Below are 27,969 nucleotides of genomic sequence, written 5' to 3'. Positions count from 1 at the left end.
CTGTAGTGCCATAAGCAGTGGGAAGAGAGGAACCTCAAAACCCAGCTCCCAAAATCAGTCATCAGGTTACATCCCCCAACAGTTATCTTTTTAGATAGGGGCGCTGTCAGACATTCCGATGTGACTACCATCCATACTGTAAGCTAAAAAGCAATTAAGTGTGAAAACTAATCTCTCAAAATAAAAAAAAAAATAAAAAAAATCAATGAAAAGACACGTTAAGAGAAACAACTCACTTTATTATGTTGCACTTAATTTAAATCATTCTTTAGGTTATCATCTTACAAGTCTCACATCCTTAAGGATTCACGCTTCTATCAAGAAGTCAGTGCAAAAATACATAGCAAATGTGAACAGTCTCTGAACTACAACCAGTCATAATCCCAATGATGTCATGCAAATCTGCAGTTATTATGATGAAATGGCTGCAAATAGTGAAGACAAGAAAGCAAAACCTCTATTTAAGCAAAAGCCTCTATTTATCACTGACAAGTGCTGTTGCCAGCTGAATTTCATGGAATTTTCACTGAGAAGGGCAGTGTCATCTGTTTCAAAGCTGGAAAACTTTCAAAGCTCCCCTTGGTGTCAGTCAGTTCCTTGTTTACATCACTCACAGCACCCAGGACCAGGATCCTCACTCCAGTGGGCTCCCCTTTCTTCAGTCACAAGCTTAATGAAGTAGCTATGATTTGCATACAGCTTGAGCTTCTCACTGATGTCAACCCACTTCACTGTTCCAGCATCATCGCCTGCTTCCAGAGGCAAGTTATCCATTGTCTCACCTGTTCAAAAAACAAGACTTAGGATATGCTATTGCATCTTTTTCCTGGTTTTTCTTCTCACATCTGAAGAGTTCCACCCTTCCACATGGCTCCTTCACAGGCAGAAACCTTCAACTCCTTCTCAGAGAGAAACCAATTAAGTTGCTCATGGATTCTGTGCCAGAAACCTTTTTCATACTTGCACTATTTTTAAGGCAAATCTGAGTGGCAGAGGTGGTGTTAACTCCTTGTCACCACTCCTAGAGTACCATCAGCAGCACGACAAGGTAATAGAAATTATTATGACAACGTGTACTCACTACCACAAGTTTAGCCAATCTCTTGTAAGGGACAGGCCATAAATTCCCTGATGAGGCGCAGAAGGCCCTCCAAGCCTTCCATGGAATGCCTCAAACACTCACAAGGAAATAAATAATGCAGGCCTGGCCTTCAAAGAACTGATAAGGCTAACACTTCTGGCGCCTGAAAGTGTGGGAGAACTGTCTTGTGAAGACAGGATAGTTCTGCCACTCGTGTGGTGAGCTTGCTAGTTCTCCGTTCTCAAGGCCATTGTGTCCGAGGAGTGACCTTTGCTTCATTATCCGCGAAATGCATAGGAAAGCGCACACCCTGCATATGCTAATGAAGATTATAGAGATCATGCTAAATATGTATGTCTATGGCACTCATCTCTCGACCCAAATCATGCTACACATCACCTGGGAGAAGGGAGAAACCTGAGACGAGGCTGTCCTCAGCAAGGGGAGTGGACCATGCTAATTCAGCAAACATAAAAGGGGCAAATAAATGCCCCTAGAGGGGAACAAAGAAGAAACAATAGAAGACGACCATGCCTGGGAAGATTTTTATGCCTGGGAAGATTCCCTGAAAAAGACGCTGGAACCAGGACTGGTGATCTCTTTATCTCTGTCTTTTTCTCCATCTTTTCCTTTCTCTATCCCTCAGTTTCTCTTTTCTCTAAGTCACACAATGCATACCTCACCACTTGCCATAATTTGTTATATACCTAACCAATTATCACGGACTTGGTAAGACCTATACTAAACATTTTGGTAAGCTATATGGACCTATAGATGGTCTATATGGACCTTGAGATTTATCTCACCTTAGTCTGCACCGTTGAGAATTTACGAATCTAAAGTCACTTACCCCCTCTCTTTACTGAGAGATGGGATGTGACATCCTAATGGCGTCACGGACAGGATTTTCTCGATGTCCGAAGGTCCTAAGGGAAATGATCTCTCAGCTATAAGCCGGGAGAGGTTCAAGCAGGGGTTACTGCTTGACTGCTACCCGTATTAAGGGACACCGATTCTCTATCCAGCATTGGTCGGACAGGCAGGATCAGGAAGCAGCCTCGCTGGGAGAGGTTCGAGCAGGAGCAAAGGCCTGACTGCTACCCGTTGGCCTAAGGGATACCAGTTCTCTATCCGGCTGTGGACAGGGAGAGTCCGGAAAGTGGCCTCTCAGCTATAAGCCAGGGGAGATTCGAGCAGTAGCAAGCCATAACGGCCCCAGAAATGTCTGTGCTTGACTGCTCCCCAATTTTGGAAAAACTGAAGGAGTAGAAGGCATGTCCTACTCCGCCGGGAATGGTCTGGGCCCATGATAATTGGCACAATCCAGAACCAGTGGCAAGTCATATCACTACCCTTGCGAAGGAGCCAAAGTTGCGGTTCGGTAAAGGAAAAGCTATAGTTTGTGCGGTATTAGGGGCAGCACTGACTGCAGCCCAGGAGGATAGACATTTGACCAGGAAAACAGAAGGAGAGAAAATAAAATCCTTGCAAGAACAAATTGAAATTCTGCAAAGTCAATTAGCTGCTGAGTGTAACACCATGTAGCGACTCCACGTGGCTCTGTCAGATGCCCTGGACCCAGAAAAAACTTTAAGGTCCGAACTAAAGGAGAGTGAACGAGAAACCCGTGACCAGACGCATCCCTCTGCCTTGATTTATGTTTGTTTGGCTAACATTTGACTGCTTCCTTTTCAGGTACTCTTCTACTGGTCAAACCGAATTCTGAAACTTATATGTGCTTATGAAACACCAGGATAATTACAATTTTACTAGACGCCCCAATATCAAAAATAGTACTTAAGGAGGGATGCAGAAAGGCTTCTGAACTGCTCTCTGAAGTTTCTTGCTCTGGTTCCAAAAAGAGTCCCAGGACTTCACAGACAACAGCCAAAGAAAAGCTTTTAAAAATATTACAAAATGTGTATTAGAAACAAAGATCAAAGGAACAGTATCTTCACTGTTTCTGGGGGCTGATAAATCAAGGACCAGTGACATGTGAAACTTCACCACTGGTACCTACTACCCAAAACACAGTGGAAGTGTCACTATATGAACAGATTAGTCTATTATCTTGGATCCTCATCTCTCACTTTTTAAGATAAATCAAAGAACTAGCAATGTATGCCCATTCCTACTGATTTATACGAGTAAAATAAGGTCCAATAATTAACTCTGGCAGAGTAACCGAGATAAAAGGTCTCAGAGCAATTAAAAGACCAAAGCAATAAATGCAATGAAAATCCACGAGCAGCCAGAGACAATGCTTCTGAAGCACACACTAACTACTAATGGAAAAATAACAGAAGAAACAGACTATCCTTCCACCCCAGACTCATTAAAAAGGGAAATTAAACCAACTCAAGATAAATACAGTGACAAGAAGGAACTCCTGTCCAATGTTCAACATCCACACGAAGGCACATGGCCCATAGCTTAGAACTAGCTAACAAATGAATACATAATTTTCAGGCAAAGTCCATACATTCCTTATTTCTAGATTGACAGAAACCAACGGGGAATGACAGCTACCTGTCATGGCTGAACATCTTAGGAGACAAGAGACTCTCATGCCCATTGGTTTTAGTCCAATATTTTACACCTGACTTGCATGCTCCCCCAATTTCATTGCCAATCTCAGCCCAACATACAGCACAATTTCAAATCAACATATAAAGTAAAAGGCAACTAAGAGCACACATGGAGATACCCACCGGTTTCATCGTGATAGTTCACAGCCTCCGTCTCCATCCAGGCATTATCAGTGTTACGAGGGTCATCCACATATCCTCTGTACACCTAAGGCCCCGAACAAACCAAAAACAAGCTCAGTGTCACAACAAACAAGGTGGAGTCAATAAGAAGATATTTGCTTTCCCTCTGACACATTTGCCCTTACAGAGTTTTCAACAGTCCCTTCCGTTTCCACCACCATGACAACCCAAACATCACAGCTTCTTTTCATTTCAGCCACACTTTTTCAAGTTCCATACAACCGTGAGTTACATGCATAGCTCAAGAGGCTATTACAACAGACACAGAGCTCACCACAAAGTGTTCCTGGCTGAAGAGCTTGTGGAGTTGCTTCTCCAATTCCACTTTCTCCTCAGGCAATTTCTGCAAGGAGTTCAAGGCCTCCTCCCCAAATTCTCGCTTCAGGGTAGCGCTAACCTTCTCCCCTGGGTCCACCATCCCCTTAGAGAGAGGGAAATAAAAAAAGGGGACTATCCCTCAGCTTCCACTTCTTTTTAGTCACCTTTGACTGGCTCTTAGTATATTACATCCGTCTGCACCATACTCTGGACATGGGATAACTTTGCACTTAGTTGTAAAGAGTGAGCATGCACATCCTTCAAGAACTGCAACGGATTAAATTGTGCCTGCATCATGCAAAAGACATGGTCAGAATTAAATACGAATACCACCTTGCAAGGCAAACAGCAGAAGGCACACCAGCTAGCGCTTGGGCAAAGCTAGTTTAAGGAGCATTTCTCCTCACCTCTGCAACGCAAGGCCACTCATCAAAAACCACTCTTTTGTCACGCGCACACCTTGTGGTCTTACCAGTAGGAAAATGTCTATTGTCTCCAGAGTTTTGCTCTTACCCCTGGAATGGCCCATTCCCCACAGTCTCTCCTCTTGATAGCTACGAACTGTAAGATGTTTTTGCCAGTAACCGGATGAGCAATTTTATTGCCACTTCTGTCTCTCTTCCACCTGCAGCAAACGACAAACAAGAACATGCTTTGCTGCTTTTTGACACAAGGGCGTGGGACAGAAACAGCAACGCGCCCATGCTGTCACCTGTGCAGGGGCAAAGAAAGCAGGAGAAACAGTCCGGGGGGACACAAGGATGACGGGGGATGACGACGACAACACATCAATGGATGCTGTCTGGCAAGATCACAATTAAGGGTAAAACACAGAGGGTTTTGCACACCTCTACCAACTCTGTCTTCCTCAGCCAAAAGGGTAGAAACCACCCAAGAGCCACATTTCTGTAGCCCTGTGATAGCAGCCGCTTCTTTGAGAGCTACGTCCAGTACACCCTATCAGCTGTAATGCTCACTGAGCTGCAGTTGTGCGTTAATGAGAGGATAAGTACGCCTTCTGCTAGAACAGAAGGTACATGCAGGCTGCAACACCTCTGAACCACTCACCCAGCACCAGCACAAGGCCATAAACACTCACCATTGCCTTCAGTAAAGAATTAAGAACTACCAAAGTTAAAGCAAAAAGCTACCTAAATAAATACAAAATAAAACCAGCATTTCTTTTACTTTCAGGAAACAACTCAGTACCTTTGGCAGCCTTCTGAAAAGGGGACGTAGTAAAATGCACTAGCGTTATTTTCACAATGGTTCTATCTTCAGTATGGCACTTCTGAGCTTGCACCTTTGTTAACTACACAATCTTTTCTGAAAGCTTTCTTTGTGTAAATAGTTAGCATGTACACACAGATCCTGCTAGTAAACGCACCATTAAAACAGAGCATAGACTGATAATAGAAAAAAAAAAAAAAAGAGTCTAACCCCACCTCCTCCTACAATATACTAGGCCAAGTTAGTATTTCTTACAGTGTAAAAGCAGGCACACTGCTTTTTTTTTTTTTTTGCAGTTGAGTCATTATCACAGAAAAACCTATTCCTGCAATGCCTCATCTAAGGTCTTTTGGCGTATCACATACCAGTATCAAAATATCATGCAATCCTTTCAGTTTTTGCATTCGTTACTGAAGATTATTTTTATAATGTATTTCTATTGAATTACACTTCCTGGGTTGTTTTTTTTTTTTTTTAATCTACTTCCTCAGCATTTCCAAAGCAATTGCTTGTCATGAACAGTGAGTCCTTACTCTTTTCCAGAGACAAAGACTAAAAAAATATGAAATTCATGTTCCACATGTCCATGTATCTCTCAGTTCAGATACTCATGTCTGAATGGGCTTACGCATAAAGGAACATACACAAAAGGCCTGTGAAAAATAATATCCTGTCCAGAGATGCACGGAAAAAGCAAAATGCATAGTTTTTTTGCTCTACTGCAGGGCAATTTTCAGTCACCTGGCCCTTACCTAGTCACAACAGGATCAGCAGCATGGTTTGGTCCCCAGCGCCCTAACAATCCTCTGCCTGTGAGGCCAGTCCTTCCCACTGGATTTCTGAAATAAGTGGCACAGTACATTAAACATATTTACTTCCCCACATTCAAAAGTATTTTCAAAAAGCAGCTTTAGAGAAGGTTAAATAACAACAAAGGAAAGCATAGCAACACACAGTTGGCGCCACCAAATGTGGCATGATTTTCCCCCTTCATCAACCTTTTTGTGTTTGATAGTACACGGGAAGGAAATATATAGAATGGCCTTGTCATTTCCCAGATATTGTGTCCTGAGGTACTCCCGATGAAGCATTACTCCCATTGTGCACACAACCTCATCTGAAAATGGAATCTAGTTTTCCAGACTACAGATGCACAGAGCATTCAATTATGTACAAACGGCAGAAAGAAAAGAAATTATTTTTAGGTGAGATTACCCATCTGTGCTATGTCTGGATTTGTCAGTGGAAGGAAATACTCTTCGTTTCTGACACAGCACACAAGCGGTACAAAAGCTTCAGAGCCCAAGACCTGGTCAAACTGTGGAAACAATTAATTCAACATACCCTACCACTAACAGCGTTAGAACCCCTTCAACTCCAGTGTCATTACAACCCTCTGTTGTGGTAGTGCTGGCAGAGACGTAGTGCCTCTCTGCCACAACCTTCTTCTAGACAGAACTCTCTGTCTCTGAGGTATCATTTTTCCTTCTCTCTAGGGGAGACTATCTTGATTTTGTTCTAGCAGGTACCATGTATGAAAACTGATAGACCCGCAAGGGCTCTGAAACTACATCACTGAACTAAATATGCAAACAAAAAGCACTCACTGGGGTCTCCCGTTCTCAACCACATACAAGCCATTCAGACTCTTCCTCTCCACTTCTCCATCTCTCTCATTGAATTTGGGAGAAAAACCTTTATCACTGTGTGGGAAAGAGTAATTTAACAGCAGTAAGTTATAAAACACAAAACACCCCTCTGCCCCACAAAAGCTTGAAGGCTAACCACCAGATCAGCAAGAACCATTTGACCAGTGAGCAGTTTTCACCAGAACTTAAAATTGTAGGCCCTCCTTTTTCTATAGAAGGCTATAAAGTCTCAACATTTACTGATGACAGTCACGTATTTAGTTCTGCAGGCATAAGTGCACCCCTCTAAAGTATTTAATACTGCATCTCTCCAGATTTTCATTTAGCCAAAGTGTTCCAAATGTGTTCTTGTTAAGGTTAGAGAACATAGGACACTATCCATTGATAAAACTAAAAGAGATTTTGCTAATTTAAAAAAAATGAGCAGAATTTTTTATTAGATATGATTTATCAGAGTTACAAGCTAATAATCACCAATTTTCAAAATTAGCTTAATGCCAATCTCCTATGTGCATCTCTGAAAACTGGTAGAGAAGCAGCTACCTGTCTACAGAAGCGTATTTGCTTTCCCAAAAGTAATTTCTCTCAAACCATCACAGATTTCAAACTACTGACTAGCTTCTTGCACACATAGTTTGTTTGAGAAATTACACTAATACCTAAAAAACGACTCTGCATTTTCAAGTATTACTAACACCTACTAGAAGATTACCTGACACTTTCCCAGCTATGCCTTGGCTGCTGACATCAGCAGCCCTACAGAGTCTGAGAAGTGGCATGCCGTGCAATCCGCAGAACACTAAACCAGATGGAAGCACATGCTCACACAGCAACGGGAAACAAGGAAGGTAAGGCTGAAACCTCAAGGGCCATTACCTTCTGATCTTTCTACACAGATGTGCATACACAGGAATCACCATTTCCCATTATCACAAGTTACACTAGATGCATGCATCTAACTTTCTAGCCAAGAAGCATACAGGATTCCTAGAGAGGAGAATATATTCATAGAATCAATAAAAATGGATGTAGACATTCACAAAAAGAGAATTACAGTCATGCATTCAACCTGTCATGTTGCCTCAGTCAGAGCACTGAACTCAGGAACTACAATTCTACTTTAATTCTTTCCTCATCTTGCTTTCAATCCATAAACAAACAAGCAAGTATATTATGAAAGTGTTCTCCCAAATTCTTGAGCAGAATTAGGAGAGTTTTACTTAGCTCTTTACAACACAGAGAAGCAGCACTACTCAGCACCAACAGCCGTCCATTATTCCAATTAACACTACTCTTACCTCCATCACCAGCTCAGTAAAATCATGGGTCAAAGACCTTCACAGCTAACCCAAACCATTCAGTTCTCTAACCACCATTTTTCTAGGTCTTGACTTTCACACGTCACTGTAGAATTACACGTCACTTAAGCCAATGATTTTATTAACTCAGATGATCACTATTTCCTGCTTCTATGTTCACAGGAGAAAGAGAGGCACAATTTCCACCCACTTGATTTGGGGATCTGCCCAATTGGGTCCAGCCAAAACAGACACCGCAGTGTACTCCACAGGATTATAATCTTTCCACTCAATCAGCCAGCTCACTTTATCTTCAGGAACTTGGCTACGCTCAACATGTGATCCTGGATATGGGGAGGTAAGAGCTTTCCTGTGGTAGAACTTATTATAATTGTTGAACATGTTAAAAGGATGAAGACGAGACCAACAGTTTGCAGATGAGTTACTGAAAGAAAAAAGAAAAAAAAAAAAAGAAAAAGGCATCTCATTCATTAGGTTTTAACCTTGTTACTTAATTCCAGATCTGCATAGTACATTAGAGCAAATGGAACAGACTAGGCTTTTTCCACTAAACAGCTCTCAGTAATATATTATTGCTTCTTTCAGATATCATGCAAATGTATGCCTGGACAAACAAATTCTTAATTTTACCTCCAGCTTCTTGAAGCAGAAGAGTACTCTGCTAGGCACACATGAAGATTTCATAGCATAGTGAGAAGCAGAGAACTAGAACTGCCATTCCAGACTGTGTGGAACACTGACCAGTTATTAATAATATACAAGGAACACCTCCAAGATATTTACCATAAATGCAGCAGGAAGGCTTGCTTAAGCATTAAATCTCCATGTGGGCATTTCATCAACAAACCAATCCAGGCTTACAAGAGTCCTGCTCTCACATCTAGTGGTAGGCCATGTAAGAGCAAGAACGAAACATCCAAAAGCCTGAGCAACAGAGCTCTACAAATTGCTGCGAGCAGCAAAATAGCATTTTGTGCAACACCACGTAGGATAACACATACTTTGTTTTTCAATTTCAAATAAGGGTAGAACTGTCAAACTAGTTAAAAGAAAAAAATACTTGAGACCTCTAGCGATTTTATTTTGCCACGGGTTTTCGGGAGCTGAAAGACCAGTCAACAATAAAATACTTAACCGCAGATTAGGTTATAGTGCCTGATCATCAGCTCTTAAAAACTCTATGTAGATTTCAACACACAAAGCAGCCTTCCGGTACCTTTTTCTTTTAACTATTACAAAAATAAACAGGATTACTGTAGATAAGAGGCACAAAGCTCAGCAAGGAGCTCTAACCTAGAAGAGTACTCTAAAAGCAAGATACAAGTTCTTCGTTAAATGCTTTTTTTTTTTTTAAATCAATAAAGAATCACTTCCAGCATATAAGGAAATCTATCTCCTCTGCAAAAATGCATCCAGGTTTTAACACCTTAACATTTGAGCAAAGTGATGATGGGACCAATGAGTTTCAGATAAAAAAGAAAGAAGCAACTCATACATTAAGTATTAACCTTGCTATTTGAACCCAGAACAGGCTAGGCTTTTACAAAAACAGCAGTTCCAGGTCTAAACTCCTCACTCATGCTATGAAATCTTCAGGTGCGTCTAGGAGAGTAGGTTCTGCTTCACGCTGAAGTTGAGAATTCATTGGTCACAGTTACAGCATCCGTATACTATCACAACTTGAGGTGATGTTCTCAAGAGCACAATTCAACTCACAAACCACTTGAGGCTCATAAAATCTTTAACAGAGATGGGGAAGAGGGCAGACTTGGTAGGGTGCCAGCCTCCGTACAGCAGGTCAATGTCACATCAGTTTCATATTTTTCAAGAACTGCATCAGTTTAAAGGACAGACTGACTCTTGTTTCTGCCATGTCCAAAGCGGACACCCTCGGCTACACAGCACATCCCACGCCAAGCTCTCCCTCAGCTAGCAAAGGATGGCAAGGCAGCCCTGAGGTCTTGGCCCAGCGATGACGTGGCTGCTCCCTTGGGAACTGGGCACCACCTCAACGGGTCCAAACGCCAGCAGAGCCACCGACTCAGGCAGGCTCCGAGACTCAGGAGCACCAGCCCCAGCCTGGCCCAACTTCACCACCAACAGGCCACGATACCTGAGGGACGGGTGGCGCTGGAGAGCACACCGGGCAGGCTGGGCAGACAGCGCAACGGTGAAAGAAAACACGGCGACTGCCCGAGCGAGACCGTGCGCAGCCACCGCATACGGGGCACCGGCGAGAAGTAGCATCCACGCCGTCACCGGCCCCACCTCGGCAGGTGCAACCCCGTCTCAGCTCCGCAGAGCTGGGCCCGGGCACAGGCGTGAGAAGCAGGCGCTGAACCTGCTGGGCGAGACACACCGCTCCGAGCCGCGGGCAGGAGCCGGCGAGATGCTGCCGACGCCCCTCCAAGCGGCGCCCGCAACGAGCCGGGCAGCGCAGGACAGGGCAGCCCCTCACGACCAACCGCCGCCAACGGCCCTCTTTACAAGCTCCCCTTCCATTGGGCACAGCAACACCAATCGGAACTACGACACGCCGGAACTAATTGGTTGCTGCGCCCACTGGGAGGGGTGGCCGGGCGCGCGGCCGGTTGGACCGTTGGCTGCCGCCGCTCCTCGCGCCCCGACGGCGGCCCCGCCTCGGCGATGGCGGGCTCCGCGAGAGGGGCGGCGGGGGCAGGCTGAGGCCCGACCCGGCCGGGGCGGGGCGGGCGGCGGCGAGGGGGTGAGGCCTGCCGGGGCAGAGGGCCGTGACTGACAGGGCGAGCGGAGCGTGCTCCGGAGGGACGAAGGCGCCCCTTGGCGGTGGTGGAGGGGAGCGGTCGGTCGAGCCCGTGCGGGAGCGGCCATGAGCCGTGAATCACCGCACAGCCGTGCCTCCCCCGCTACGCCCCTGCCTGCTGTGCCGCCGTCAGGCGTTTCAGGGCCCAGCTCCGTTCTGCAATCAGAAGACTTTCAGAAAAAACGATGAATCCGTTTGTGGGTCTTCTCCTGTTTTTGGGTACGCTCATCTACTCCTACTTAGAGGCTTTTGTGAAGCTGTTTGTCCCCGTGAAGAGAAAGTCTGTCAGCGGAGAGCTTGTGCTCATCACGGGTGCTGGCCATGGCGTAGGGAGAGCGACTGCCTTCGAGTTCGCCAAGCGTCAAAGCAGGCTGGTTCTGTGGGACATCAATAAGGTAATGGTACAATTTGTGTCCTGACCTGTTAACGTTCGAGGCCGCGGGCTTTTAGTAGTGTAGGAAGGGCTGCATCCAGGTTGCAACCGCAGCACCTCCTTCCACCTCCGCTCCCATGGGCTTGCGGTCGGCTTACCAGCTGGGACGCTGAGCGCCAGGAGAGGGTTTGGCCCCACTGGCACCGGAGGATGTGGGTGTCCGGGTCCCAGAGTGACTCAGTGCTAGGCAGCGAGGCAGCATGCACAGCACGGCAAAGAGTACCTGCCAGAGGGAGGGCGGTGGTCAGCAAGCTGCTCTTGGAACCGCTGCCCAAGCTGGCAGAAAAAGGCACGCGCGGATCAGAAGCTCGTTTCTACAGAGAAGCAGGTGTACCTTCTGCGTGCTCTCTTTCTGGCCCCAGATATTTTGCGTACATAGCTGGAAGACGTGTCCGTGTACTCATATTGATGGGCATCGCTGCGTTGAGCTGTGTGTGAGCCCCGCTGCCTTCTGGCGCAGTTACACGTGTAGAGGGCTCCTTGCTAAACATTTACCCTAGCTCAAACTCTACTTCAGCTAAATGCACTAGAGCACAAAAAGGCATTGGCAAGTGGAGGACGGACAGGTGCAAACATGCAGAGTATCAGTCAGTAGGGATCAAGGCAAACTGGTGTGCATAGGAGTGATTTGCTGTAGAGAGTCAGTGAGTGGCTGGGCAGCAGTGCACGCGAAACGTCTGACACAGTGGATTAGAAACTGCAGAGGAGTTCATGGTGTCATCCTGAAGCTGCAAAAAAAACCTAGCCCGCCAGAAACAAGCAAACAAACAATGAAAACCCAAGACAAGCCTAGCGTAAGGGGTTGCATAATTAGGAAGGATATTGTTGCATATTTTCAGTGTCTGTTCATGGTAGGCATCATAGCTAAGGCCAGGCTCTGGAGGGGCGGGAGGAGGCATGGTACCGGTCTCTCCATGTGTAAAGGGCTGCTGTTGTGTTGTCCGTGTTCACTGGAGTGGGGGAAAAACGAATAAACTTAGTAGCGAGTGAACCTGGCTTTGGTGCTGGGAAATAGATTACAAGGGTGGGTGTAAGCAGGCCCTGAAATACAATGCCGAAGGAGGTGGTGGATCCCAAAGGTTTTAGGAGCGTGCTTCCCAGATCCAACTGCCTTGAGAAAGGCCTCGTTCCTGGGGGCCATCGGCCTTCAGCAGCAGCTGGAGCGGAGTGGAGCTGCCCGGTCACCCACCCCAGGGGCGCGCACAGCTCCTGTCCCAGGCCATTTGTGAAGTGGGGGTTTTCACTGCACAGCTCCCCACTGGCACGGCTTTCTGGCACCTGGGGACAAGCCTACAGCAAAGTGACTTCCGCACTCACTCAGCGGGTTGACATAATGCCTTAGGGGAGCCTTCTGTTCTGTGTGTGTCAAATGCTTTTCTCGTGAGAGATGTGTCTCTGCACTGTGCACTTTGGAGCCCACCTCTGTTCTCCCATCCGGCCTGTGAATACAGGAAGGCACTTTTCTTATCTGGGGGCAGTCAGCTGGGCCTGTGTTTGAAGAGCTCTGCTTACAATCACGGTGTCTGCCTGCTGTGCTGTGAAAGTCACCGAGTGCCCGCTTTCTGCAGCCTAGCTATGTATGCTTTACAAAGGCAAACTCACTCTTGTTGCCACATTCTTTGTGGCAGTCACTCTACGCTGCTCCAAAATTTAAGGTTGGAATACTCGTCCTCCCGTGGACCGCGGCTACAGCTCTTTGCCTGGGTAGCCGTGAGCTGTTGAGGGGCTTGGCAGCGGTTATGCGATCAGGACAAATCTTCAGCCTCTACCTGGTCTGCCGCAGTGCCCAGGCAGCACCATGTGGGCAGGGTACGGTTTCACATGCATGTCTTTCTTTTCTGCCTCTTACAGCATGGCGTTGAGGACACGGCAGCAGAATGCGAAAGGCTGGGAGCCACTGTTCAAGCCTTTGTGGTGGACTGCAGCAAAAGGGAGGAAATCTACAGTGCTGCAGAGAAGGTAGGGGAGCAAGGGCACATCCTAAGGCTTACCCAAACGTGCTCGATTTTCAGACAAGTCAGGAAAACAAGAGAAGAGGTGAGGAGAAATAACTGGACTCCAGACGATCTAATGTGAATCAACAGAAGCCGTTTATTAAGCACAGATCATCATCTTTTAGACCCTGTGTTGTAGCCGTACACAGCCGTACATCTGTTTTGCTCTTAATCTAATCACTCATAGTAGGGAGGCTGGCTCACATGGCCATTTTCTCTCAGATACATTCCTACAATACCCCCTTTTTCTTCTTGAGCCAGCCAGACCTTATGCATGGCATTTTTTATCATGTCAGTCACTTTGCGGAGAACACACGAGGCTACCATAATCAATAATAATATAACCAATAATAGCATGAGCCCTTGCTTTAGTAAGTCTGATAACCATCCCGTTATACCCCATGAGTTTAACTAATCATTGAAACCATTTTTGACCACTTTTAATTAGGACATGTTATCCTTCAGATCCCGTAACTGCTTATGAATGAATGATGAGTGGTCGGAAAGATTCATACGACACATACCTTCAAAATCTTCACATCCTTGACCCTGAGCTAATAGCAAAAAATCAATAGCCGCTCGATTTTGCAACATAGCATGCCGAATGCTATCAACATCAGCAAGCAAGCTAGATATGATTTCAGTTGTAAGGTTTATCTGTTTACTTGCCCAACACCCTATCTTATTCAACATATTTAATGCCGTTGCTGTTCCTAGTGAAGGAAGAATACTTAGCCCTATTCTTTGTCCGAGATTCGAAAATGTTATATGGTCGTCAGAGGATGGAGTGAGGGTATGAACTGTTCTCTTGGCTCTGTGTTTACTGTGTGCTCTGCCCACTGTGTCTTTGGCCGTACGCAGGCCTCTGCTCGTAGATCTGCCACATATCCCCCTTTTTTGTTTAACACCAGACCATTTATTAACAGGGTTGCCATGACTTGTGCTTCTACTCGTTGTGACGCTCTTAGCAGGTTATATACTAAACACAATTAAAAACAGAATCAAAAAGAACCCTGCTAAGGCAATAAATACCCACCCTAATGCAGTCAGGCTCTTTGCGAGTGCATCATCCCACTGTCCTATCAGGGCATAAAGTTGAAATTCTTGTAGGAAGGTGTTCAACGCGTCTTGCAGCAGTAGCAGACTATATCTTATCTTGCAACATGCTGTAATGCCTTCTGAGCTGTTGGGATTAATGAACATAGAACTTATGGGGGGGGCGGGGGCAGACACAGTGCTTCAGGGCATCCCCTGTATCTTCAAAGTGCGCTCACGTCTCTCTCCCCCTCGCTCATGTCTCTCTCCCCCTCTCTGACCCGAGACAGCCCCCCTATATCCTGCACTGGATTGAGTGGAGAAGTACAGGCTAGAGTCGCCGCACGCGTGGCCAGTGCACGCAGCGAGTGCCACCAGACTCTCCTGCACTGGATTGAGTAGAAAAGTACAGGCTCGAGTCACCGCACGCGTGGCCAGCGTATGCAGTGAGTCTCACCAAACTCATGATCCAGCTTTGCTAACAGCGGCTGTCTGATACGTGACTCCATTGTTGTAATCCCTTCTTGTTATCTTCTTCTGTGAGGGTCGGATTCTCATGGATACACACATAGTTTTTAGAGCAACATATTCTACAACTCGTACAAGGGTATGATGCAAAGCGGCATCTACAACTGATGGTATAATGCTTATTAAACACGGCAAACAGCATACCAAACATAACAGACAAATTCCTTCCACACAGGCAATGAGTATAATTTGCTTCAACCCACCCCACCCCCAAGTCCAGCCAGCAAAGAGATTTCACCCCGTGGTCTCCACAAGTTGCTGGTTTGGTGGGTGCAGTTCCTGCAGCTGGGCATGGATGGATGTGTCACTTAGATTCATACAATACAGTCCTTTAAAATCTTGACAACCATGTCTGTGAGCTGAAAGCAAAAAATCAGTAGCAGCTCTGTTTTGCAACATCGCATATCGAACACTATCTACATCTAGCAATAACTCAGACATAGCTGGACTAGTCGCATCGTTAAACTTATCCTTCGCAGCAAGAGAGTCCTTGTTATCACGAATCCTTGGCAGCAAAAGAGTCCTCGTTAGCAAGAGCGCACGCGGACTCCCTGTTCTTGCTGGTACTGTGCTTTGATCTTCTTCCACAACAGGCCAAGATTCTCGAGCAGCTGGATAAGGTGTCTGTGACTCCATTACAGGCTTATGTCATCCAAATGTTTTTCTTGCCAGCACCCGAGACTGAATAACAATAGGTGTGATATAGGTGTTTTCCAGCACCCAGGTGCGAGTCCCTTGAGTGTATTTACAATCCTCCTCGCCGATCTTTCGTTGCTTTCCCACATTCCACCCCCTTGCTCAAGAGACCGCCTCTGCTGGGGTTCATTTTAGTCCCGCAGGGTATAACACAGAGCAATCTACTAAGGCATGCAATAACATAGACACATAGAGGGAAAAACCAAAACCATATCTCTATGGTACTGCTTTGAATCAGGTATCCTATTTCTCTTTTTCTGATGCTTTCTCGTAATGCGTATGGCATACTTTTGTGCTAACGTGGCACATTTCCCATCTAATTGTTCCTGTTTGGTTTCTTTTTTTTTCCCTTCCTTTTTTTTTTCTTTTTTTTTCTTTTTTCCTTTTTTTTCTTTTTTTTTCTTTTTTTTTCTTTCCATCACTTACAACTGACATAAAAGTCTGCCTTTTCAACAAGAGCTCAGTTTCTCATTTTTCCTTAAGTTTCTTATTTTCCTACAGAGCATCCTATAGATTTTGGCTCAACTCCTTTTCCCAATCAACCATGACCTTATAGACAAACAACAAACAACCAGCGATACGCCCTCCACAGGCGAGCCGTTCCCGAGACCGTAAACGTGTCGGCTGGTGAAAACTCCCCCAATATTTCAGGACTTCCATCAGTTCTACGGCCCATCCTGGTGTATCTACCTGGGGCGCGCTCGCCTTACGTCTAAACATTGTTTATATACAAACTTCTTCACTTGATGGAGTGCCAGCCCTAGTTGCATACGAGAACAGCACCACACCGGGCAGAACACCTGCTCAAGGGGAGTCACCTAACGACACTGCACACAACAAAAAGCAAACAGTAGCACAGGTGCTGATCAGTAGGTATAAGCTGGCGCCCACACACACTTCCACAGCAGACACACAAAACCAGCACTTCCATCTCAGGGAGACGACTGGGGAGGGGAGGGGGCGAGGCGGGCAATGGCAGGAGCAAACAGCTCCAGCTCTGTCCTTCTCTGCTGACATTCTGCCTCCTCCCTCGGCCTCAGGTGGAGCAGAGGGGCTCAGCAGGGGATCGTCCCAGACCTTCGGACCTGGCCTGTTCGATCCCCCTCCCGTGGGTTGTAACGCTGCAAAAGCCCCGGCCGCCGTGGCTCGCTCCGCCTTCATATCTTGTAAGGTCGATAACACTAACCACCATGTCGTCGCTAACGGTGATGCCTCTTTGTCTCCTTTACTTATCACTTCCCACAGTTTTTTCCCAACAGCCTCCCATATTTCTGGTTTAAAAGCTGTCTGGGGCTCTGTTGCAAATCCGTTCTCTCTGCACCAGGTTAACAACCTTCGGAGCATACGCTCATCGTATTTCACCCCTCTCTTAGGATATGCAGGAGAAGCCTTAATACAGCCTCTTCTTCTTTTGTCACTTGTTGCCCCATCTCCTGCCCCGGCTGCTCACCTCTCTCTGGGTGTCCGTGGCCACGTCGTCTGTTTCCTCTATTCCGGATTGCCGCCCAATCCGCCCGGTCTCAGTCCAGCTGAGCCGTCCTCCAGCCGGTGGATCTCCTTCTGGGTCTTCCGCCCCTCGCGTTCCGTTGCTCAAGCCAAGCGCCAATTGGTCTCACGTCGGGGTCACCATCTGAGGAGAGATAACGGGACTCCTGACGGTCCAATGTGAATCAACAGAAGCCGCTTATTAAGCACAGATCATCATCTTTTAGACCCTGTGTTGTAGCCGTACACGCCACTCGCTTATTTCTGATTAGCCAGTGACCCTGTCCCCGCGCTGTGCGTGCAGTTCATTCACACATCAGATTGGTTACAAGAATTCGCACAGTAAATTGCTCAGTCATTAGCACAACATGTTTTCTACCTTCTCAGTTCCCGTTTTTCCCATGTACTAATTCCATCTTCTACCACCTGTTTTGCTCTTAATCTAATCTCTCACAGTAGGGAGGCTGGCTCACATGGCCATTTTCTCTCAGACACATTCCTACAAAGAGGGGTTGTGTGCAAATCATGCAAGCCCTGGAATCTGCCCACTTGTTGCCGCTTCCTGTGCGGAGAGCGAAGTAGCGCTTCCGAGATCACAGCCAGCCTCATCCTGTTTTGTGAGGCTCCAGCCTATCACGCCTCGTTGCCAAGTTTGTTCTTTTGACTTCCGGCCCCTGAAGGAACTTCTACCTTTTAGTTTCCTGAACAGCACATGGACAACAGCGGGGACATTTGAAACATTTCATTGTAAAGGATATGGCCCAGCTGGCTCAAAACAGTCTGAACGTCAGTAGTCCCAACTGTGACTACACAGAGCACGCTGTGTCTGTAGGCAACGTGTGGAAGACTGTAAACACTGGTAGCATTTAAGGGAGAAGCATCAGATCAAAAGCAGATTTCCTGGTACTACTGCACAGTTCCTCCCACAGGGTCTTCCTCTCCCTAAAAGCAACAACGCTAAGAGTTGAATGAATTGTCTTCCCCAGCCTTGCATTTTTTTGGTAACAAATGACACGCACCTTTCTGTTTTTTTTCTGTCCAAAAGGTGAAAAAGGACATTGGAGATGTCTCCATCCTGGTGAATAACGCTGGTGTGATTACAGCTGCCGACCTGCTCTCGACTCAGGACCACCAAATTGAAAGGATGTTTGAAGTCAACATTCTTGCTCACATGTGGGTAAGGGCCACTACCATCTTCATACCTACCTTCATTTGGGAGCGTTGTTGAGGAGGTATATTTAGACTAACAATTATTTTCAGCTGCCAGTGAATGACAAAAGCGTCTTTCGGACGTGTATAGCACAGGGGCACCCAGCTAGACTGACTGTTGGGAAACTTGATTGACCTGACTCACATTGACCTGAGCCTGGCCCCGTTTTTTCATTTCGGCTTCATCCGAGCGTGGGTTGGTCTCTGTTGTAGGTGTATTTGTGATCCTTATCGCATCAGGTAGTTTCGGCACCCGCAGCTGAGCACCGAGACCCTGCAAGTAGAAGATACACGGCTGAAAAATACAAAGCAAAGCTTTTATCAGCTGACCCACACAAAAGGCAGCTGGCACACTGGCACACTGGGCCACCGAATGGCCAGGCAAGTGCAGGTTGGGCAGGGCTGGGGAGGGCCAGCCCTGCAGCTCCCAGCAGAGCCCAGCCAGAGCGGCACAGTGAGGACTGGCCCCTCCCTGACTGCACCCACCAGCATGGCCAGTCTCCCCGGGTGCTCTTCCCCTCGCGGTTTGTACCTCGCTGTGTCACCGCCTTCCCTCCTGGTTCCACGAGGTACTTCCGAGCCCATCTCCCATCACTCCTGCCCCTCCTCGTGACTGCTGCCTCTCATCTCTCTGCGGACTTTCTCCCAGCAGTCTGAGTCGAGGTGGGCCCTACCAGAGCTGGGCACTGGGTCTTTGGCACGCCTGCAGCTGACCCCGGGGGTAGGGCAGCTGTCAGCAGGGCTTGCAGAGTGGGAGGGTTTCAGCTGTTAAGGACTTGTTGTTTGTGGCAGACGAAAAGAGAAGCTATAGATTGACAAACGTTTTATTGTGAGGTTGTTGGGGTGAGACACTGCCAGCGCCGCTGCTGACACCCGTAACCTAAAGAGCAGCATAGGAAAGATGGGAGAATCAGCTGCTGTTTATAGCGGACTTCCTGAAATATTCCCATTTGGAAACTAGGTTGCCAGTTGTACCACCTGAATGGAGAACAGGTATCTCTGTGGCTCTGAGAATCTGAGGTGCTGTGCAGGACATAGCATTAGCACTAGCATTAGTCACTGAATTAATGATAGTCAGGGTCAGTGTTGAATATGCCTAAGAAAACATTGTTCTTTTCCTCCTTCCCTGTCTCCCCCTGCATTTTTGTCTCCTGTTTTAAATGACTTTCAAGACCACAAGAGCTTTTCTGCCAACCATGATGAACAACAACCACGGTCACATTGTCACGGTGGCTTCAGCAGCGGGTCATTTGGTGACTTCCTTCATGGTGGCTTACTGGTAAGTGATTTTAAAATCTGCTCTCTTCCTTTTTTTTTTTTAATTGTGTCTTCGCCGTCTGCAAGCACAGACGTTTTGGTTCAAAGAATCCTCCCACTGAATACGGTACGTCCAAAGGACCATGCCAAGGTGGAAAAAAGCACAACAGCCAGCACTTAAGGATGCCTGGAGGTTCCCACCGATTTGCTTATTAGCTCTGACTGAATGAGGAGCAATGCTTGCATGAAGGAAGGGTCATGTGACTCATCGACTAATGAAAGCTTCTCCTTTTTTTCTCTCCCTCACCGATCCAGGCTTTTGCTTAGCAGCAAAAAAGGTATCCCCTTCCCTTCTCCTTCTGAGAAAGCAGCGCTTCTGTGAGTTGTTGTAGTGTTGTAAAGTAAACCCCTAATGAGTAGCTTTTGGTCTTTCTACCATTGTGGTAGTGACTAGTGTATAGAAATATTTCTGCCATCATGAGGTTAAATTGCCTTTCTACTTGAAACACATCTAGAAAAATCACTGTACGTGAACAGAAAAACTGGTAGATTGCATATTGTCATTCTGCGTCAGATCTAGCCTTCTATAACAGCAGCTCCCGGCAGAGCAATCTTCCCCTGGGAACACTCCTTAGAGCCTCACTCACTGTCAGCAACGTGAGAACTCCCCAGCCAGGGATTTTACTGGGATGACACTGTCCAAATGAATAGCACTCAATAAACTGATTCTCTGGCTCCACTGTCTTTGGAGTTAATTTATACTCCTGGCCTGCTCCCGTTTCTGTGCAGTATGTTTCTCACCTTTTGCCTGCATATCGCTCCTCTATTTCAAAGCTCACATGCAAATGTCCCAAGACACTCCTGCGTGGTATGAGAAACAGTGGAGATTTTTTCGCCATTTCGACTCTGCCCGTCCTTCTTAATTTTACAGACTGAAGCTGAATTCCTTCTAAGAATCTTCTCACGTGGGAAGAATAGGAAGTCCATCAATGGATGCAGATTAGTTCCCATTTTCTGAGAACTCTAAGAACATTCGTCTGTCTGTTCACCACTAAGGTGACTTTTTCTGAAAGACACCCGCTCTGCGTCCCACAAGTACTGCTGTAAGCAGCAATATCGACTCCAGCACTACACTCTGGCACAGGGGAAGTTAGATTTATTCCCTGCCCTTTCTTCTCAGGTGGACTGCATTTTTTTGCCTTCTAGTAAGTGCTGTGTGATCTTTTAGGCCATTTCCAGGTGTAGGAAGTTAAAAATAGTATTTCTGCCTTCTCATGTGGGCTTTTTCCACTCCTGCAGTTCAAGCAAGTTTGCTGCGGTTGGATTTCATAAAGCTCTGACAGAGGAGCTGTCTACCCTGGGAAAGGATGGAATAAAAACTACGTGTCTTTGTCCGGTTTTTATAAACACGGGATTTGTCAAAAACCCCAGTACAAGGTAACTATCGAAACTCTGCTTTCCTGTCCTTCCTTTGCATCAAGGCACTACATATTAGCCCCAGCTTTAGGCTGACTATAGAAGCTGACGATATAAAACCAGTATATACCGTTGGCTAAAGAAAATCTGCGGTGTTCTTCAACCCACATAGCGATTGCCTTTGACTGACCTGAGTTTGTGCATATGTGAAGCATCCTACATCAGCTGGTCCCACCCCTGTTTTACCACAGTAGCTCTTACGTGTATGCTTTCCCGTGTAGGCTTGGAAAGATTTTGGAGATTGAAGAAGTTGTAGAGGCCCTGATGGAAGGAATACTGACCAACCAGAAAATGGTTTTTGTTCCATCACATCTAAGCATTGCTTTACTTTCTGAAATGTAAGTAGCAAAGTATATAAAAAAAAAAAAGGAGGGGAGAAGGGGAAACATACCATATCATAATACCTGAGTATGCAGCCCTCAAACTTGTAACATCTGATTCAAGATTAAGAGTTACTTTATGAGAAACCGCATTTTGCACTCATGGTAGTAACAGATATGGTTTGGCAGCATAGAGAAACCCTGGAATGACAGCTGGACAGCAGAAATTCACATTCAACCCAGTTTCATTTATTTTGTATTATCTTCAGTATTTGACATGACTATACTCAGCAATTTATCAGTCCAGGTTTGAGATCAATATCAAAGTAACTAGATAATGTGTAACTGTCTGCAAGAGAGAGTACAATTTTTTTAAACAACCACCACATGAAATATTTTAGTATGAGAAGAACACATAACAAGGTAATGAAATAGCAGTGGTTTTCTAATGACAACAGCAGACATCATACATGAAGATTTTTCTGAGCCCTCTTATAGGTCCTTGTGATGCACCTTCTGCAGCTAAATATTCTTAGTGCAGAACTCAACTGCTCTACAGACTTATAGAGAGGGAGAGGGAGAACAAGAGAACACTTTTTCTTCACAGATTGCCATTCAACATCCTGGTCTCTAAATTGGAAAGGCATGGATTTGATGGATGGACCACTCGGTGGATAAGGAACTGGCTAGATGGCCACACTCCAAGTGTTGTGGTCAATGGCTCAATGTCCATGTGGAAACCAGTGACAAATGGCGTTCCTCAGGGGTCGGTACTGGGCCTGGTGCTGTTTAACATCTTTGTTGGCAACATGGACAGTGGGATTGAGTGCACCCTCAGCAAGTTTGCTGATGACACCAAGCTGTGTGGTGTGATCTACACTCTGGAGGGAAGGGATGCCATCGAGAGGGACCTGGACAGGCCAGAGAAGTGGGCTTGTGCAAACCTTATGAAGTTCAGCCAGGCCAAGTGCAAGGTCCTGCACCTGGGTCATGGCAATCCCAGGCACAAATACAGGTTTGGTGGAGAATGGCTTGAGAGCAGCCCTGAGGAGAAGGATTTGGGAGTGCTGGTGGATGAGAAGCTCAGCATGAGCTGTCAATGCGCACTTGCAGCCCAGAAAGCCAACCGCATACTGGGCTGCATCCAAAGAAGTGTGGCCAGCAGGTCAAGGGAGGTGATTCTACCCCTCTACTCCACGCTGGTGAGACCCCACCTGGAGTACTGCGTGCAGCTCTGGAGTCCTCAGCACAAGGAGGACATACACCTCTTGGAACAGGTCCAGCGGAGGGCTGCAAAAATGATCCAGCGAAGGGCTGGAGCACCTATGCCATGAGTATGGGCTGAGAGAGTTAGGAATGTTCAGCCTGGAAAAGAGACGGCTCCAGGGAGACCTTATAGCAGCCTTCCAGTACCTAAAGGGGGCTTACAGGAGAGATGGGGAGGGACTCTCTATCAGGGAGTGTAATGATAGGACAAGGGATAACGGTTTCAAACTGAAGGAGGGTAGATTTAGATTAAATATTAGGAAGAAATTCTTTACTGTGAGGGTGGTGAGGTGGTGGAACAACTTGCCCAGGAAGGTTGTGGATGCCCCATCCCTGAAAGTGTTCAAGGCCAGGCTGGGTGAGGCTTTGAGCAGCCTGGTCTATTCGGAGTGTCCCTGCCCATGGCAGGGGGGTTGGAACTAAATGATCTTTAAGGTCCCTTCCAACCTGAACCATTCCATGATTCTATGATTTCCCTTGGGCCTGTGAACAACAGTTTCACTGCAACACCAGCCCCAGCTCAGTTTCAGACGGGGTTGAGAACCTGTTTATTAGTGTTTGTTTCTTCACGTCAACACCAAAGACTGAGGTCACATAGGCTGGGAAAGTTGCTTCAAAAGCGCTCTACTGCTTCTCTCTGCCACATGGAGTAAGATTTGTCCTCTCACACGTCTTTAATATCCACTGTAGCTGCTCTGCTGAGGAGGTGTTTTTACCAGAGCTGAGGTTCCAAATCTGGAATTAACATCAGAACAACTAAGTTAACTTTTCAGTTAACTTCAGCAGTATTTCATGAAACACTTGGTAACATCTTGTTTGTAAAACCTGACACCAGACAGTGGGAAAAAAGCCTTTTTGCATGTCCAAGAGCTGCATGCTGACAGTGGAAGTCTGCAGAAGCATAGACAAGTCAAACCTAATGCTGTCAAAGCCTTTAGGATAACTTTGCTTTTTTGTCTTAATTTGGGGCAGAGGCAAACAAAGAGACATGACTCATAAGAGAAGAAATCCTAGGAGAGGAAATTGCAATTGAGTTTTAACGTCTCATCCTTCCGTAGGCCTGCTGCTTTTCAGAGCATAAAACACTCGATACGCACCTACCTCTGCTCAATATTGAACTTACTTGGATCCTGCAGAAATATTACAACCCAAATACTGCCCAGTAGATACCTGTCCTGGAACTGTCATTAAAGCAGATGGGTGGGATTGGAGTTAAAATAGACAGAGGGCTAGGGATTCTTTGGAAATAATGCCTGGTTTAAGTCTGGGTCTCAGGCTGCCTGTGCACACTTGCACTCCCAGACCAGCTCTTCCTTCACCTGTGGTGCTGCCTTTCCCATTATTTACATCGCTTATCCTACATTTACTGTCATGTTATTATCTCTTTCAGGTTGCTTCCAGAACGTGCCCTGAATGTTCTGAAAAAGCTGACCGATGCTAAGTTTGATGCAGTCGTTGGGCAGAGAAGCACCCAGTGAAACGCGAAAAATGATTCTCATTTCCCAGAGGCACGAGTGAAAACAGAACATGTGCTGGGCATAGTACAGCTGGTTTGATGCAGAGCAGAACTAAGACAGATGCTTCCAGGCCCCCATTGCCAAGCACCTAAGGGTTTGTTCCCCACCTGCAGCAGGAACACGCCTGCGTAACGTGGAGTGATAACAAAGCAGAGATGCAGCTCTTGAAGTCTAAAGGGCTGCTTTGTCTGTGCATCGCATTGCCTCCGTCTCCTAGTGCTGAGGCAGAGGGGAATTCCCACGAAGGCCATTTTTGGGACAGCACAGATGCCTACTTAAGTGCAAAGGCATTGCCTGAGAACGTGTTAATCCAAACTCATCCCTGAGAGCAAAGGTATCTTGCAAGAAGCAATTTATAGAGCAGGTGGGTGGCCTGTTTCACCTCAGTGTCTCTTTTCCAATTTAAAAGCAATGATGTGCTCTATATTGAACACTCGCAGTTTCGTGTGCTTCTGTAGTGAGTACCTGAAAGAATACAGCCTCATTTGTAACGTCATACCTAATTACATCCATTATCAATTATGCATTAGCACCATGCCTTATTCCAAATAAATACAGTTTGTTAACACAAAGGCGTCTTCAGCAGTGAAAGTCATGACCAGGTTCTAGAGGTTCAAGTAATACACCCTTTGCGCCTATCATTTCTCACACTGCTCATCTGCAATTCCCAGGCACCTTCCTGTGAAAACTATGCAGTATTTCTCTAAAAATTAGTGTGCCCTCCTAAATTTCGTGCATGCTAGAGCATGTGATTTATTACATGAGAATGCAGACCAAGCTGGACTATTTTTCTCCTTACGTTACAAGACAAATAATCCAACCTAATGAAAATCCTGCAGTCTGTCTGCTTCAGTATGCCTAAGTCGGACTCGTGTATTCAAAGAGCAATGTTATGCTGAGCTGGGAAAGCCGTTGTTCATGTGCATCAGGAAAGTTTAAGTTGAAATCCACAAGGCTTCTGCACCCGGGCACAATGCAAGAGAAGGCCTGAACTCCTGGAAACTCCTGAATACGTGTTCATTTTGACTAATTAACACATTCATCACAGCACTAATTTACACCCATCCAGACACCGGAGAGCACATGTGCCTCCACAGAACCTCTTTTACTTCCGTCTCTTCAAACACATCTGCATCAGCCTAAGGGCTTATGTATTCCACCTCTCTGAAACGCTGCCTCGCTGACTGGAGAAGATGCGGCAGCAACAACATCTCTGTGTGATCGTGCTCTTTACCTTCCCAACCCTGCTCTGCCCCTTCCAGGTGCAAGGGAGCGGGGCAGCGAGGATTCTTGGCAGGAGAAGGTGGGGGTGACGCCGGCATTGCACCGACGGGGCACTGCCCCGCAGCTCCCGAGCAAGGACAAGGACAAGGACGCAGAGAAGGTGCCACAACAGTGAAAGGGTCAGCCAGAGTCTGCCGACCACCAGGCCAGGCTGCAGGGACGGGGCAGGTCCCTGGTCACACCGAGAAGCGAAGCCACATCAGGATCCGTGAGGTACAGAGCCAGGCGCGGCACACCCACAGCAGAGCCCACGCAAGGGCTGGGGCCAAGGCCAGGGCTTAAATGCGGGTGCCAGGGCCAGGCAGCAGAGCGTGCGCAGGGGAAGGCTCCAGGTGGCCTTCTCACCGCTCCTCATCACAAGCTAGTGGCTTGCTCTGATGGGACCTACCTTGACCAGGAGTTAAACCCCCAAAGGTCTTTGGCCTTTGGTGCAAGAGAACAGCACCTGATGAAACATGGGTCAAAGACCTCTTCAGAGCACAAACAACTGAACCTTATCCCAAAGTCTGGATCATTATGGGTGCCTAGCAGGAGCCTCTGCGAGCAAGCTTCATAGAGCCGCCTACAGCTAAGTGCCAAATTTGAAGAGCAGAACCTCGCACCCTGCCTTAGGACTCCTTATGGGTCAGGTTAGCGACTCTGGCCTCGCGCTCTGCCTCTCCCTGATGTGTCTCGTGGAGTTGGCACTTCTCTGCCCTCCCTGCCTCCTCCGTCTCGGCCACAGCACTGACTGGAGCCTCGTGCCAAGGAAATGACAGCACTGCTGAGCTGTGCAATTAGGGTCTGGCCCAAATGCCGATGTGTTAATTAGGAACAGAATGAAGTTCCAAGAGGAAAGTAGGAAGTGCCTAGCTCTGAATCTCCCTGCTGGAGCCGACCCAGTCTCCTGCAGACAAGATGAGCAACGGTGCAACCAAAACATCGGTACAAAAAAAATCCTTTTCAACGGCTCTAGTTTTAAGTGGGGACTCATTTTGGTCAGAGGACAGATGTTCATGCAGCCTTCACTCTCCCCCAACCAGCTCAAAAATATCCGTAAGTAACGTTATGAACATGACCTGGATGCATCTAGTTTTCTAACTGAAAAGCAAAGGAGTAAGGTCAGCAATGCTTTTAAAATAAGACCATGGAGTTACACCATTAGAGCGCATGGGTCAACTGAAACTAGTTTTCTCCCATTTGCTCTAAGCATTTCTGTTCTGGTTAAGGTTCTGGATACTTCATTACACACAAGAAAGTCCAAGTGTGAGTTGTGCCATTTAGAGTCAATTAGATATGGACGACCCAATTCATGGCATGTTCCAAAGGACTTGAGGAAACTAAGCAGCCATAGCATAAGATGGAAAGTCTGACCATGGATAACTAATTAAAAAGACAGAATAAGAGGGAAGAGCCAGCCAGGAGTTAACCCGTGGAGTCCCACAGGTTGAAAGGACTTGTGCCATTCAGATTTCGTTAAGTGACCTGGAAGAGATAGGTAGGTGACAAATCTGTTGACCACACCAAGGTATGCAAAAGAAGGAAGGATGGACTTGGACTCAACATGAAGAAAACTGCTCAAGGACCTCACGAGACTGAGCGACTGGGCAGTCACACAGCAGGATTTGAGACAGAATTACAATACAGAGCAGAAGGGACCCTCACGATGTCTTTGCCAGTAACTGCATGAGCGATTTTTTATTGCCGCTTCTGTCCCTCTTCCACCTGCAGCAAACAACAAATAAGAACATGCTTTGCCGCTCTTGAGATGAAGGCCTGGGAGAGGAACACTAAGGCACCCACACTGTCACCCGTGCAGGGGCAAACAAAGGGGAGAAAGAACAGCCACGGCAGGGCGACACCGATGGATGCCACCTGGCAAGATCACAACAAAGGGCGAAACACTGAGGTTTTTTCCCAGCTCCACCAACCGTGTTTTGCTCAGCCAAAGGGGCAGAAACTGCCCAAGAGCCACACTTCAGTAGCCCCTTTGACAAAAGAGCAGTAGCTCCTTTGACAGCTACGTCCAGCACATCCTACCAGCTGTAACGCTCAGCGAGCTGCAGCTGTGCTTCTCCATAACGAGAGGGTCAATCCGTACGCCTTCTGCTACAACAGGACGTAGGTGCAGGCTCCGACACCACTGACCTGCGCACCCAGCACCGGGCCACCAGACAGCGAGTTCAGCGCGGGGCTGGGCAAGGCAGCCCGCTCCGAGTTACCCCCTTCCCGGGCAGGAGCCGCCGGGGACCGCCCCGCTGCAGGCCGGCTCGGGGGAACCTCCCGCCCGACAGCCGCGGCCCCCAACGGCCCTCGCCCCTTACAAGTGGGGCCTCCCCA

At 47.0% G+C, this 27,969-nt stretch overlaps 2 protein-coding genes across 8 annotated transcripts; one reads left to right on the top strand and one right to left on the bottom strand.

The window, feature by feature from the left end:
- Window positions 1-218: 218 nt before the first annotated feature.
- Window positions 219-12,024, bottom strand: NUDT9 (nudix hydrolase 9). 6 transcript variants are annotated; one of them, XM_074588776.1, is made up of 9 exons: window positions 11,918-12,024; window positions 11,571-11,806; window positions 8,559-8,792; window positions 7,008-7,103; window positions 6,153-6,239; window positions 4,684-4,795; window positions 4,127-4,273; window positions 3,793-3,877; window positions 219-782 (listed from the first exon to the last, which is right to left on the bottom strand). In XM_074588776.1, the coding sequence occupies exons 3-9, from the start codon at window positions 8,747-8,749 to the stop codon at window positions 607-609; spliced, it is 894 nt and encodes a 297-aa protein (XP_074444877.1). In that variant the 5' UTR covers window positions 8,750-8,792; window positions 11,571-11,806; window positions 11,918-12,024; the 3' UTR covers window positions 219-606. The 6 variants fall into 6 exon arrangements, with proteins under 6 accessions (XP_074444877.1, XP_074444875.1, XP_074444872.1 ...); XM_074588774.1 differs by having other exon boundaries at window positions 11,571-12,019; XM_074588771.1 differs by lacking the exons at window positions 11,571-11,806; window positions 11,918-12,024 and adding an exon at window positions 10,482-11,013.
- On the top strand, window positions 10,924-24,938 carry LOC141743808 (estradiol 17-beta-dehydrogenase 11-like). 2 transcript variants are annotated; one of them, XM_074588779.1, is made up of 8 exons: window positions 10,924-11,545; window positions 13,435-13,542; window positions 18,367-18,498; window positions 19,703-19,809; window positions 21,087-21,224; window positions 21,485-21,601; window positions 22,191-22,349; window positions 24,240-24,862. In XM_074588779.1, exons 1-8 carry the CDS (start codon window positions 11,336-11,338, stop codon window positions 24,325-24,327), a joined length of 1,059 nt encoding a protein of 352 aa, XP_074444880.1. In that variant the 5' UTR covers window positions 10,924-11,335; the 3' UTR covers window positions 24,328-24,862. The 2 variants fall into 2 exon arrangements, with proteins under 2 accessions (XP_074444880.1, XP_074444879.1); XM_074588778.1 differs by lacking the exon at window positions 22,191-22,349 and having other exon boundaries at window positions 24,240-24,938.
- The last annotated feature ends 3,031 nt before the right edge of the window (window positions 24,939-27,969 follow it).

This window comes from Larus michahellis, chromosome 5 (genome assembly GCF_964199755.1).
Source record: "Larus michahellis chromosome 5, bLarMic1.1, whole genome shotgun sequence".
Classification (NCBI taxonomy): domain Eukaryota; kingdom Metazoa; phylum Chordata; class Aves; order Charadriiformes; family Laridae; genus Larus; species Larus michahellis.
This window is presented reverse-complemented; position numbering and strand designations above follow the sequence as displayed.